Raw genomic sequence first — 14,710 nt, 5'->3', positions numbered from 1 at the left:
ACATGAAGAAAGCGACATAGTGTCACTCTACACAGTAATAGGACCGCCCCTCCATTTAAAACAGTGTACTCAAAAAATAAAATAAATACATCACTGCAGTAATAATATCCCTTAATTAGCCCCTATGGTAATAATATTCGCCATCCTAGCCCCCGTGTGTCTCATTCCTGGCTCCAGCCATATGTTCTCCCATCCTGCCCTAATGAGTATCCATCGTGCCCCATATGATCTTCCCATCCTGCCCCATCTGTCTCCATCGTATCCATCCTGCCCCATGATCCTGCCCCATCTGTCTCCAATCCTGCCTCCAGTGTCTCCAGTCATGCCGCCATGTCTGTCATCCTGCCCCCTGTGTCTCCAATCATGCCCCGTTTCTCCATTCTGCCCGTGTCCAGCAATCTGCCCCTGTGTCCAGCTTTCTGCCCCAATGTCCAGCGTTCCGCCCCCTCCTGTGTCCAGCGTTCCGCCCCCTCCTGTGTCCAGCGTTCCGCCCCCTCCTGTGTCCAGCGTTCCGCCCCCTCCTGTGTCCAGCGTTCCGCCCCCTCCTGTGTCCAGCGTTCCGCCCCCTCCTGTGTCCAGCGTTCCGCCCCCTCCTGTGTCCAGCGTTCCGCCCCCTCCTGTGTCCAGCGTTCCGCCCCCTCCTGTGTCCAGCGTTCCGCCCCCTCCTGTGTCCAGCGTTCCGCCCCCTCCTGTGTCCAGCGTTCCGCCCCCTCCTGTGTCCAGCGTTCCGCCCCCTCCTGTGTCCAGCGTTCCGCCCTGGGCCCCCCGGATCGCTGCTCTCAATAAAAAAAAACAAAAAAAAAACAAGTTCTTACCTGACCGCGATCCTGCTCTCTCTGGTTATCGGTGGGGGCGGCCATCTTCCTGAGGCCGCGCGTGCGCAGGTGGAGTGCTCTGCTGCCCGGGGCTTCAGGAAAATGGCCGTGGGATGCCGCGCGTGCGCAGATGGAGATCGCGGCGGCCATTTTTCTGAAGCCGACATGCGAACAGGTAAATTCTGCGCCGCCGGCGACCCACCCCCCCGCCTTCCTACGACTCCGACCTGCCGGCCCTGGGCCCCTGACCTGCTGGGCCCGGTCGCAATCGCGACCGCTGCGACCGCGGTAGTTACGCCCCTGTCAGATTGTCATGATGTGGTACTCCTAGACTCACAAAAGCTCCATACAACCTTGAAGGCACCAACTGTAGTACCTCATTCAAATGTTGTGAGCAAAGTATAGTTGTTACTCCTACACTCATAAAGGCTCTGCACACAGTGCAAAGCCTACCAGAAATTTCAAGCAGGGTCATCCATACAACCTTGAAGGCACCAACTGTAGTACCACATTCAAATATTAACAAAGTGTAGTTGTGGTACTCCTACACTCATAAAGGCTCTGTACACAGTGCAAAGCCAGACAAAAAATTATAAGGAGGGTCATCATTTTAAGGAGGGTCATCTTTGAAGGCAACAACTGGCAGGCCTCATTCATATAGTTTGAAAGTGTAGTTGATGTACTCCAGTCTGTGATCATGGCAGTGATGTGGCAATAAAGCATTTTTATAAGTTTTTGTCTCTGGGATGATGGTAGTAATTGAACCGTTTAATATTCTATGTGCAGGGTACACCAGCAGACTGCGCTATTGTGATTACCTAGGGAAGTATTTCTGCGATTGCTGTCACCATTACTTGGAAAGCTCCATTCCTGGCCGCATTCTCTCCAAATGGAATTTCAGTAAATACTATGTCAGCAACTTCTCTAAAAGCGTTGTAGATAAAATATGGGACAGTCACACATTCAATGTGCAGAGGGAAAACCCAGCTCTTTACAAAAAAGTGAAGGACCTGAACAGAGTTAAGGTCAGTAATGTTCTTGTGTCTTCTGCAGATCTAATATCTCACTTACTAAAGGGAACCTGTCCTTATAATGCTGCCCAGCCTTACTCAAATTGCAGTTATTGGGAGAAAATTAACTTCTTTCCTCCTGGGAACTGCCGCCTCTCATGTGTGCGCAGAGCAGTTAATTGTTACTCACAGCTGTAAGCCCGCCCCGACACTGACAGCCGGCTCTGTATCACATCTGTGCTGAGCGATCTGTCAATCAAAGTGCCAGGGCATGCTAACAGCCGAACCTCACTTTAACTGAAATCTGGTTAAGGGTATAAGTTCATTTTCTGCCTATAGCCGCACTTTCAGTAATGCAGCCAGGCAACGTAATATTAACCTGCAGATTAACCGTAAATCTGCAGTTTAATAGCGTTTTCTAAGGCTACAGGTTCCCTTTAATTGCATATTGACAGTGATCTCCATATATTGTAATATATATTCTACAAAGCGTACAGAATGTTAGAATGGGTAAATGCCACCTTTTTTTTATCGGGGTGGAAGGTGACTTGTTTACTTATATGGGAAAAATGCTTTGCTCTACTGTAGGTGTAGGTCAAAACAATGTCACAAGCACAACCCTAAAAAGAATAAAAACTGCAGTAAAAATTGAGGTTTTGCAACCTAATAAGATGAAATATTATTTAATAATGACATCTGCTTATCTTCTGCTCAAAAACACTGCGTAAAAATTGACCCTGAAGTAAGCATATAACCAAAGCCTTTTCAAACTTGTACTTTTGCATGTGTTAGTGAAGAATGAAAAGGCCATGTATTAGTGGGAAGGCTTCCTGTGGCTTACATTTTGCATGTGATGACATTTTTACATTAGACTAATGTGTGGACACCGTTAAAGGGAACCTGCCACCTTGCCTCCTCTCTTGATTGCAATAACACCTCCTTCCCATGCCCGTCACACTGACCTGCGCCCTGCACTCACCCTATTATCTGAACCTTACCCACCCTTGTATGGGCAGTGTCTTCACTCTGCTCCTGCTTGGGCATGACCGCACGAGTGCACGGCGCATGCTCGGGATTACACCAGGGTGACATGCAAGGGAGGGGGGTTCTATTGTAATGACAGGAGGCAGGGATTTCATCCAGGCACCGCATACCCTGGCGCCTGGAAGAAATCATTAACGTAAAACATTAAAAGTACGGTACATTTCTCAACCTTTACACTGCAGCTCTGAGGCATACATTCTATTACCTGTATGCCCATAGTAATGGCTTAAAAGCATCCAGAGGTTCACTGATTCCATTTAAAGATATTCAAAATGGAATATTTTAAACAAAACCATCATTCCTTGGGTGAAAATGAAAAACACATACTTGTTTTAACCATTCCAGGAAAGGCCCCCCCCCCCCATCATTTGAAAGTCAGACATGTTTTTAAAATATTTCCATGAAAGCCCATTCTCCGAAAGAAGTTTGTTCTATCAACCGGTGACCTTAACCTTGGACGGTCACTATAGACTACATTAAGTATGGTTACATCAATGTGACACTTGCTTGTTCAACCATGAACCAACTTCTGGCCATCGTTTGTGGCCTCTATACGCATTAGCTGACAGTTGGACAAACTCCATGATTTCATCAGGACTGTCTGACCCTCTGGTCGTCTCCTCTATGTGGCCAGCTTTAGAGATGGCCTCGTGCATATAATTTGGGATTCCGCCAAGAAGAATAATTGTTTTTTTTTTGTTGTTGCCTTATTCCTATCTTTCGAACATTATTATTTTGTGCAGAGTAATTGTGGAATTGTGGCACACTGGTTCCCAGAGCAGTCATGAAAGCGCTGTTCACACTGGTGCCAATGAGTCTGACAAATTCACTAGGTGTTGGCAAAGCGATTATTCGCTCTGAACAAAAGGCTCGGCTGTTGCTCTGTGGACACTGTGTATAGGGGCTTCCCGACTCCCCCTGGCAGATAGAATAGTACAGAAGTTATCGCACCTGTCAAAATCAGTAGAAACCTGATAGTGGGGAATTTAAATAATGACAACAAAAGCCTTCCCATTAGTGGGAGCAGAAATAAATATATATATTTTTTTTATTCCAGAAAAAACAAGTTAGGAAAAAGCTACTGTGTGAGACATTTTCTGCCGCTCTTCTGCAAATGTTCCGTAATCTTACATGACTGCACACTACAGTATGAGTGACCCGTTCTGCCATGTAAGCCTCGCCACGGCATGTGGCACCGTGAGACGTAGATGGCTGTAGACATGAGAACATTATTTTCTGTTCCCCATAGGAAGTGCAGCAACAGCTAATCCACATCAGAAAGCTGGTGACGACCTGTCGTTTCGCTGATAGGTAAGATACGAGCTCAGGGTTATATACATAACATACATATAAGAGATTTATTGTGTGTGGCTGATAAATGAATTGGGAACATAATGGCAACATGTTTACACACTTTAGATTATCTGATGAGCTGAGGCGATGAGGAAGGATTATGGGCTTTTTTGTTTGAGATTTTTGGCATATTTGTCTTTCCTGCTTTGAAAGGAATGTTCCCTTTTTCTTTCCTGTTTCCCCATTTCAGTGTATTACAATTATCACTAGTGCTTACTATGAGAATGGCCTTTATCCATTACACACCAGAACATCAAGTGAATAAATGTGACTATTTCTTATTTTATGTGTAAAGGGGCTCTCTGGGATAAAAAAAATGCAGTAGTAGGTAATGGGAAATATTCATCTGCTCCCATGACCCTCACTAGGCCTGCAGCGATGACCTAGCGTCCATCAGTCACATGACTGCTGCAGCCCATCACTGGCCTTAGTCGCCTTGAGTAATGAACGTTACATAATCGCTACAAATCCAGTGGGAACCCCTGGAGCAATGACTGGAATAGTACAGGTGTTTATTAGTGTTGTTACGATTTCATTTCACATTTTCTAAGGTAACCTTTAGTTATGTATTTTTTTTTTTTTTTTTTTTTTTAAAGAAAATCCCCTTTACCTGGAGATGAGAGAATCGATTCACAAGGTCCCAAGTCCTCCAGCAGACAGGTCAGTGTTTCATGACCCCTGGATGGGAGCTCTGTGAATCGCCTCTGACCTGTCTGCATCCGCGGCTTCTCTTTTGATGAGTCTGGCAGGCACGTCGTGTGTGCATCTCTGCAATGATATCACAACAGCCCAGCTAATCAAGAGCCGCCGTGCATGCCGTCAGGATAAAGGCGATTTGCAGAGCTCCCATCCATTAGTCATGAAATGCGGACCTGGCTGCTGGAACGGAGTCTTGAGCATCTATTCTCTCATCTCTCCTTGTAACACAACTTTTCTACAGAAATGCTTGTTATTGGCTGCATCCTCTTATGGGAGGCATGGGTCTACTAATGGCCAAGAGCTATAATTTGCTACAGATTTGGAGTTCAGGTGGGGGGTGGGGATCTGTTACTTAGATAAACATGTCCTTGGTGGTCACTGCAGAACAAACTCTTGTGACAAACCCAAAAGTTGTGTATTCTTTATTTCTTACAAGTAGTAAGTCCTCTTTCTTCATTTATTGGTTCTGATCCATACATTTTACAAGTAGCTTATGGGATCTATGCAAATACTGATTACTTTCTTCTCTTGAAACCAGTATTATAAAGGCCTTTGAGGCTGTCCCCTCTCACCTGACGGAGGAGCTGCACCTCTTCACATTGGCCGACTTGTATAACGTGAAGCAGAAGTCCCTCCTGCCCGGCCTCCGGGAGCTCCTGGCTCTGGCTGTAGCCCATGTGGAAAAGTGTGAGGTATGTGGATTAAGCTTGTCTGATACTGGAGACCGGGCGATCATACACATTCAGTTCTCACTGGAATGAACTACATTCATGGACTTACAGGGAATATTATAAAAGTGGATATTACTTATTTTAATTTAGAAAATCCACAGCATGTCCATTTTATGCTGTGAATTTCACCTTGTTCTATGCATAGAGGTAAATTTTGTTGCAGGAAATGTATATGATTACATTTGTTTTGCTTATATCCTGCCTTTTTCCAGCCTCGCATCTCTATAGTAATCTTTTTATTCTTTCCTATGATCTGGATTTTTTTTTTCCCCGAGTAAACTTGTGATTGCCAATCAGAATCCATATACACCTAATTTTTATATTTTCTTACATAGCATTTAATGTTTGTCTTTTATAAGAGGGGCAGTGCCATAATTATCCAGAAATGTATTATCCATAAATACATGCGTTTTAAGCAGCTCCTTGTATTATGACGTGTTAGGATGTTTTTAGATAGTTGGTCCTCCACTTAAAGGGAATTTGAAAATAGCAGGAGATAAAGGCGAAACACAGAATTCAGGGATGTCTCTCTTGTCAAAGTGAGTGCTGTTGTGTACTAACTGCGAAGGATTTATTACTAAGAGATTAACATTGCTGGGCTGGTCCTCACTGTCTATGGACTATGTACATGGAAAGCCTTGTGTGGGCGGGGTTAGCTTCCTCAGCTCTGCTGCATTTTAAGCTCAGATTGCGTCAGAATGGCTACACCCAGTAATCTAAGTGATACATCATTGGATTCAGCTTCTCTTTCCCTACATCATGCTGTTCTTAGATGAAGTAGCAAAAACTTGCTGACAGATTCCCTTTAAATAAACTGGGAACCACATCTGGTGAAGCATTCACCACGGGAAGACTGCATGAAAAGCTGTTAAATGTAAATAAATGTATATAATACAGTGAAAAGAAAATGGAAATGGCAGATCAACGGCAGCTCGTGGTAACAGCAATCTGAAATGGGGTTCTCTACAACATAAGTTTTTCCAAGCTGCATTACCTTTCCGCCCCCTTACTTATTGGATTAAAAAAGATGTTTTGAGAATCCCACCCACCCTTTTATGTTTTTGTCTTTTCGTTTTAAAACTGATGAATATATCTGAAAACCGGAACAAGCATAACAAGTCTAAGCCCTATAATAGGGCAATGCTGGGAAGGTTACAGGAAGGAGGGAGTTTTGTTATATTGTTATATTTATATATTTTTTTCCATCAGACAAAGCAAACCTCTGACTGCAGCGGTAACCTGCTATATTTGATGCTATATTAAGTTCATGATAATTTTTTTTTTTTTTTTTGTCCAGATAATGTAACTAAGGTGCATATGACACATCTTAGATACAGAGGTTCTTGTTTAGTGGTGCATTGCAGCCTGCATTTTTCACCGATTTTCCCTTCCCTCTGATTTTCAGTTGTCTCTGAGCTAATAGGTGGACTGCTGGGTAACTGCTGTGATGTCTGCCAAACACTACACAGCACCAGGAGACATTCTTTATAAGTAGCACACTAATCTGCAATGTGATGGGCGTTATACATCAGACCTGAGCAGTGTAGCTGTGAATCTAACTCTGGAGCGAGATAAAACACTTCAGCTGTAGCTCGGCCTGTGTCTGTCTATTGCCTTCTTGATCTATTTTTTTTGTGCTTTCCTTCTCAATAGATTTAAATAGACAGCTTTAATCTGATTCTTCAGGGAGTTATCAGTTTGTCTTGTGAGACCACATTTTTAGCTGCTTTCAGTAGATGAGTCTGGGAGGAGATTGACTGACTCGTAAGTTGTGAAAGAAGATTACAATATTTGCTTCTAATAATGATTTATGTAAAGTTTGCTGGAAATGACCATTTAAAGCCAAAATAGACTGATTGTCTAGGAGTTAATCTTCATTCGCTCATAATTTAGGTTGATATATTGAGAGTTTCTGAACCAATTAGTAGTTTTGGTCTCCAGCCCTAAACTTAACAATATCTTACCGTGATCCACAAATGAAGAGAAGTCCTATCTCCACATGCCTGTGTGCAAGATTGGCAAGTATCATGCACGTGTCCTATTCATGCATTATCGATATTGTGCCCCTTTCCTTTAGTGTCACATCGATTGTGTATTCGACAACAGTTTGGGTTACAAGAGGTTTTCGCTATATTTTTAAAGTTAATAGTGTGTAACCAACCTGGTGAAAGGGAAAAAACGAAGGCAGACTTGCCACCAGAATCTGGCTGCCTCTTCAGTGGTCTCCACTAGACTGGAAATAATTACTTAATGGCCACCAGTGAGCTGACTATGCCCACTGATGGCCTGCAAGGTCCGGTTATGGGTGGTTAGGGTGTCTTCACTTCTGGCCTAGCGGAGTCTGTTGGAGCCTGAGAGGGAAGTGGGGCGGATGCCGATGCTCAATATGCTTTCTTTTTTTTGCTTCACCAAGATGATTTCCCACTTTTAGCGCAAAAAATACAGGCAATTATACATTGAAAACACATCTGTACACAGTGCGAAAATTCCTTGCTCTGTGGGTCACACGTGGGTTTTGTAGTTTTTTTTCTTTTTTTTTTTTGACAGGCGTACATACAGGACAAGTGACCGATTTTCCTTTCATTTATACGTAGTGTGTGATTCCATCCTGATTCTGGCGGTGGCTTCTATCTCCGTTCTTGATAATCCATAATCCTTTTATTCTTGGGGAGATAAGCCACTGCTAGAAGTGTCTGGCTGCTTCTCACTGACTACCGTATACGTGCACGCTCAGCTGTCTTGTCAAGACAAATTACTGTCCGCTGGGCAGTTTAAAGACAATGTTGAACACCATTAAAAGAAAAAAAAGTTGTGATTTTGATTCAGTAAAAATCCATGTTTTTTTTGTTTTGTTTTTTTACAGTTGTGCGAAGCCAAAGGTTTTTTCTGTGAATTTTGCCAAAATTCCGATGTGATCTTTCCTTTCCAGACTGACATATGCAGAAGATGTGAAGGTATGCCTTGTAAAAGCGGTCATCTTGCACGGGTTACCGTTTGGTGAAGCTTACAGCCGCAGGCTTATTTGGGAGCACAATAAATGTTCTCCGGAGATTTATTATTTTTGAAACTTGGACCCTTGTTTTAAAATGAAGAGTCACAAGCTGGGAGGGATATCTAAAGCATCCCCTCCTGTAATGGCATCTAAATGTATCTGGGGCTGTATACCTACAGTACAGACCAAAAGTTTGGACACCCCTTCTCATTTAAAGATTTTTCTGTATTTTAACGACTATAAAAATTGTATATTCACACTGAAGGCATCAAAAATATGAATTAACACATGTGGAATTATATACTTAACAAAAAAGTGTGAAACAACTGAAATTATGTCTTATATTCTAGGTTCTTCAAAGTAGCCACCTTTTGCTTTGATGACTGCTTTGCACACTCTTGGCATTCTCTTGATGAGCTTCAAGAGGTAGTCACCGGGAATGGTTTTCACTTCACAGGTGTGCCCTGTCAGGTTTAATAAGTGGGATTTCTTGCCTTATAAATGGAGTTGGGACCATTAGTTGTGTTGTGCAGAAGTCTGGTGGATACACAGCTGATAGTCCTACTGAATAGACTGTTAGAATTTGTATTATGGCAAGAAAAAGCAGCTAAGTAAAGAAAAACGAGTGGCCATCATTACTTTAAGAAATGAAAGTCAGTCAGTCTGAAAAATTGGGAAAACTTTGAAAGCGCCCCCAAGTGCAGTGGCAAAAAGCATCAAGCGCTACAAAGAAACTGGCTCACATGAGGACTGCCCCAGGAAAGGAAGACCAAGATTCACCTCTGCTTCTGAGGGTAAGTTTATCCGAGTCACCAGCCTCAGAAATCGCAGGTTAACAGCAGCTCAGATTAGAGACCAGGTCAATGCCACACAGAGTTCTAGCAGCAGACACATCTCTACAACAACTGTTAAGAGGAGACTTTGTGCAGCAGGCCTTCATGGTAAAATAGCTGCTAGGAAACCACTGCTAAGGACAGGCAACAAGCAGAAGAGACTTGTTTGGGCTAAAGAACACAAGGAATGGACATTAGACCAGTGGAAATCTGTGCTTTGGTCTGATGAGTCCAAATTTGAGATCTTTGGTTCCAACCACCGTGTCTTTGTGCAACGCAGAAAAGGTGAACGGATGGACTCTACATGCCTGGTTCCCACCGTGAAGCATGGAGGAGGAGGTGTGATGGTGTGGGGGTGCTTTGCTGGTGACACTGTTGGGGATTTATTCAAAATTGAAGGCATACTGAACCAGCATGGCTACCACAACATCTTGCAGCGGCATCCTATTCCATCCGGTTTGCGTTTAGTTGGACCATCGTTTATTTTTCAACAGGACAATGACCCCAAACACACCTCCAGGCTGTGTAAGCGCTATTTGACCAAGGAGAGTGATGGGGTGCTGCGCCAGATGACCTGGCCTCCACAGTCACCAGACCTGAACCCAATCGAGATGGTTTGGGGTGAGCTGGACCGCAGAGTGAAGGCAAAAGGGCCAACAAGTGCTAAGCATCTCTGGGAACTCCTTCAAGATTGTTGGACGACCATTCCCAGTGACTACCTCTTGAAGCTCATCAAGAGAATGCCAAGAGTGTGCAAAGCAGTCATCAAAGCAAAAGGTGGCTACTTTGAAGAACCTAGAATATAAGACATAATTTCAGTTGTTTCACACTTTTTTGTTAAGTATATAATTCCACATGTGTTAATACATAGTTTTGATGCCTTCAGTGTGAATGTACAATTTTCATAGTCATGAAAATACAGAAAAATCTTTAAATGAGAAGGTGTGTCCAAATTTTTGGTCTGCACTGTATAGTCCTACGGCTTTTACAGAAACCCTTTTGAGAAGAGGGAATGTTGTCGGCCAATGCGTGATTGGATCGATGCATATATATTCCTGCTAAGCAAGTTGTTCTGCAGCAGCAGTGGTTTTATACTACATATTGCCCCAATAGTAACTAAATATTAGGCTACCTTTAATATAATATATATATATAATTTTGTGCCTTGTGTTTTTTTTTTTTTTTATTCTAAGCTCTTTTTTATCATCTTTTCTGCGATGTTAACAGTAGGCAGCATTTCCTTAGTCAGAGGCACAGGAGCCACATGTGAGCCTTGGACCCCAGCCGGTGGCTTCCCTGCTATTGTCATAATATCGTAGCATTACTAGAACTTGGTACCAGGATTAAAACTAAATCACTGGTCTTTAAAACCATAGTGGAAAAACACATCATTTAGTGGGAAAAGCTCCCAATGTATTTATTAAACTTATCAATAAGGCCCCATCTCCTGAATGGAGGCCAAAAGAGTGCCTTTTTTTAGTCTGATAGGGTGCTGGATGTAGTATTATTATTATTTGTATAGGAAAGTGCATCCCTATGGGCAATGAGTGGCATAGATCAGAGGCATTAGTCGGGCAATCTCCCCAACTGCTGATGAGACTCCCCGAGGCAATGAGCACATGATTCTTTTTTTAATAAGGATGCCTTTTCTAGTCTATGGCACCATACTGTCCTCAAGACACAAATTAGCTCTGTATTTGCTGTATAGGTCATATAATATATCCTGATATGTTTTTTTTTTCAGATTGTAAAACGTGCTATCACAAGGAATGTTTTAAGACAGACTGTCCGAAATGCATAAGGATCAAGGCAAGGGAAGCCCGAAACAACGACCTTTCCTTTACATCAAGTGAAGAAGTGGATCCAGCCTTAACAACCTGAGCACCATTATGAAGAACTTGTATATTTTTTGTCTATTGTTGTTTTGCAGTGTAAAAAATGTATTTATGAGAATGTAGAATTGTTTTGATAAACTTTTTTTTATTAAATAGGAGGAGCATTTTAATAAATTTTTTTTTTTTTTTTTATGGTTTGTTTAACAATGTACAGAGTATGTGCCTTTTAAAATGATGTTATTGCAGGCCACGGTGGCTGCCGCTGATACCTGGTCCTTCAAGTACTGCGCTGCTTCCAAAAAAAAATAATCAAAGGATTACTTTCCAGAAGTCTATTCTTTGTGCAATGCCTTTAGTAACTGACTGACAGGAGAAATATGGAGCAATGTGCAATTATGTGATTTTTAAATGCCAGTTTTTGTAATAATTACATTTCTCGTGTTTTTAGTTTTACAACTAGAAATTTACTGTAAATGAACAAACTTTTTATACAACTGTTTACATAAACTTCAAGTATTAAAAGGATTCTGTCAGCAGGTTTTTGCAAACCTGTAATCTGAGAGCACCATGATGTAGGAGCTGAGAGCCTGATTAGTTTGATATGTCACTTATTAGGCTGTGTACTGATATAAAAATAGATTTTTTATTTTTTTTTAAACACCGAGATATTATCACTACAGGACTAGGTGTCTTGTGTCTCCCAGTCAACTGCTCTGTGTAATGCAACCCCCACCACTGATTAGCAGCTTTCCGCCTATGCACAGTGTACACAAAAGCTGCCAATCGGTGGTGTGGGCGAGGTTACATGGTGCTCCGCATTCCAAGCTCTGCTAGATCTGCAGCAGAGAAAACTGAAAATGACAGCATGCAGTCCAGTATGTGACACATCGCTGGAATCAGGAACTCAGGCCCTACATCATGCTGCTCTCAGATTACATAGCAGAAGCTCTGTGACAGATTACATATAAAAGTAAAGTCATATTTTTTTAGAAAATGTAGCATTCGCTGTTTCCTTTATTGAAAAATAAATCTAGAATGTTTGAATATCGGCTTCATTTCTAGAAATTTTTTTGGACTGTTTTACTGTTGTTTTTTAAAAGCATTGAGGCCCCTAGAGGAACTTTTATGACATTCTGTACTAAGTCCATAGGCATTAACATGTTCCCCTTTGCAGCTAACACCGCTTCCACTCTTCAGAGAAGACATTCTACAAGATTTTGGAGGATTTCTGTGGGAATTTTTACCCATTCATCTATTTGTGAGGTCACACTGATATCAGATGATGGGGGTCTGACTTTCAATCTCTGTTCCAGTTGCTGGATGGAGTTGAGCTAGGTCTGTGCGGCTAGTTGTGTTCTTCCACACTAAACTCTTTTAACCATGCCATTATGGACCTTGCTTTGTGCACTCAGTTGGGCACAGTTATGACCTTCCCCAAACTGCTGTCAGAAAGTTGGGAGCATACAATTGTTTAAAATGTCTTTGTATGCTGAAGCATTAAGATTCTCCTAAAATGGAACTAAGGGGCCAAAGCCTGAAAGAACCCCATAGCACTATACCTCCTCCATCAAACAGAGCTTAATCCAAACTCTCAGACTGCAAAATGGAGAAATCTGCAGGGTAAACAAAAAATAGGGGTGCTTCACTAAGGTAGTGTGCTCAAAAAAGTAAAAAGTCATCTCACTTATACCACACAAAGAACTGACTAAAAATAAAAACTACTCTTGTACTGCTGTTTATTTGTCAATTCTGCCTCCCAAAAATCAGAATAAGGCTCTGTTCACATTTATCTTGTGCTCTACGCTTTGTGCTTATGCCTAGGTTTCCATGTAAATTCCCAGAAACCACGATTCAGGCAAAATCCCAGATGGAATCACTCATTAAAATGAGGCAGATGAAGTCACTTTTGAGGTGTCCCACCATTTTAGGCGTCATTTTGGCACACAAGTGTTGACGACCACAGCTGTGCTCACACCTAAAAAGATGGATACCACAGACATCAAACGGAGTTCAAAGGGTCTCCACCTGCCTCCTAGTGTGTGGTTATGTCAGAGGTTTCGCCTGAATCACATAATTGTGAGATTTACACAGAAATCCCAACAAAAATGCTCAGTGTAGAACACAGGAATGTGAGCCCAACCTTATACTGAAAGTGATCAAAAAATGTTATGTTCCACAAATGTTACCAATAAATCCCCTAATTTATTCCACACAAAACCAGCCCCCACTCAGGCCCGTCATCTGTCACTGTAAATACAGGGGTTCCCATGCAACTGGTAGAACAAGGACTCTGGAAAAGCAACATGACTCCCACCCTGCTGTTGCCACGTAATTAATAAAATCCAAGTACATGTACAAAGAGAGAGGTACCACACGGACACTCTTAGTATCAGAATACAACTCATTTTATTACATCATGGTTCAGGGTTTATATAGATTTTTTTTTTTACTGGACATATATGATAACCATATAATCGGCTCAGCTTATCTCTACATTTGTGTTGGCAGTAGCACACATACATCTAATTGGCTAAAGTTAAACTATCGACACCCAGCTTTAAGGTACCGTTACACTAAACCACTTACCAACGATCACGACCAGCGATGCGATCGTTGGTAAGTCGTTGTGTGGTCGCTGGGGAGCTGTCACACAGACAGCTCTCTCCAGCGACCAACGATCAGGGGAACGACTTCGGCATCGTTGAAACTGTCTTCAACGATGCCGAAGTCCCCCTGCAGCACCCGGGTAACCAGGGTAAACATCGGGTTACTAAGCGCAGGGCCGCGCTTAGTAACCCGATATTTACCCTGGTTACCATTGTAAAAGTAAAAAAAAAAAAAAAAACACTACATACTCGCCTTCTGATGTCTGACACGTTCCCCGCCGGCGGCTAACCTGCACTGAATGTGTCAGCGCCGGCCGGCCGTAAAGCAGAGCACAGCGGTGACGTTTCATTCAGTGCAGGTTAGCCGCCGGCGGGGGACGTGTCAGACATCAGAAGGTGAGTATGTAGTGTTTTTTTTTTTACTTTTACAATGGTAACCAGGCTAAATATCGGGTTACTAAGCGCGGCCCTGCGCTTAGTAACCCAATATTTACCCTGGTTACAAGTGAACACATCGCTGGATCGGTGTCACACACACCGATCCAGCGATGACAGCGGGTGATCAGCGACTAAATAAAGTTCTGGACTTCTAGCTCCGACCAACGATATCACAGCGGGATCCAGATCGCTGCTGAGCGTCAAACACAACGAGATCGCTATCCAGGACGCTGCAACGTCACGGATCGTCGTCGTTCTCGCTGCAAAGTCGCTTAGTGTGAAGGTACCTTAGGGTCTATGTGTGGCTCTTTCTTTACTTTCACTTCACTGTTATCTCTAAATCTCTTAAGACAA

At 42.7% G+C, this 14,710-nt stretch overlaps 1 protein-coding gene across 3 annotated transcripts in view; it reads left to right on the top strand.

The window, feature by feature from the left end:
* RUBCNL (rubicon like autophagy enhancer) overlaps nucleotides 1-12,356 on the top strand; it is a 59,037-nt gene extending 46,681 nt beyond the window's left edge. For all 3 annotated transcript variants that reach the window (XM_077297381.1, XM_077297380.1, XM_077297379.1), the window contains exons 12-16: nucleotides 1,602-1,840; nucleotides 4,119-4,180; nucleotides 5,460-5,613; nucleotides 8,516-8,606; nucleotides 11,222-12,356. In XM_077297381.1, the coding sequence (XP_077153496.1) occupies nucleotides 1,602-1,840; nucleotides 4,119-4,180; nucleotides 5,460-5,613; nucleotides 8,516-8,606; nucleotides 11,222-11,358 (683 nt within the window). In that variant the 3' untranslated portion in view covers nucleotides 11,359-12,356. The remainder of the gene's footprint in view (nucleotides 1-1,601; nucleotides 1,841-4,118; nucleotides 4,181-5,459; nucleotides 5,614-8,515; nucleotides 8,607-11,221) is intronic.
* The last annotated feature ends 2,354 nt before the right edge of the window (nucleotides 12,357-14,710 follow it).

This window comes from Ranitomeya variabilis, chromosome 3 (assembly GCF_051348905.1).
Source record: "Ranitomeya variabilis isolate aRanVar5 chromosome 3, aRanVar5.hap1, whole genome shotgun sequence".
In the NCBI taxonomy this organism is placed as follows: domain Eukaryota; kingdom Metazoa; phylum Chordata; class Amphibia; order Anura; family Dendrobatidae; genus Ranitomeya; species Ranitomeya variabilis.
This window is presented reverse-complemented; position numbering and strand designations above follow the sequence as displayed.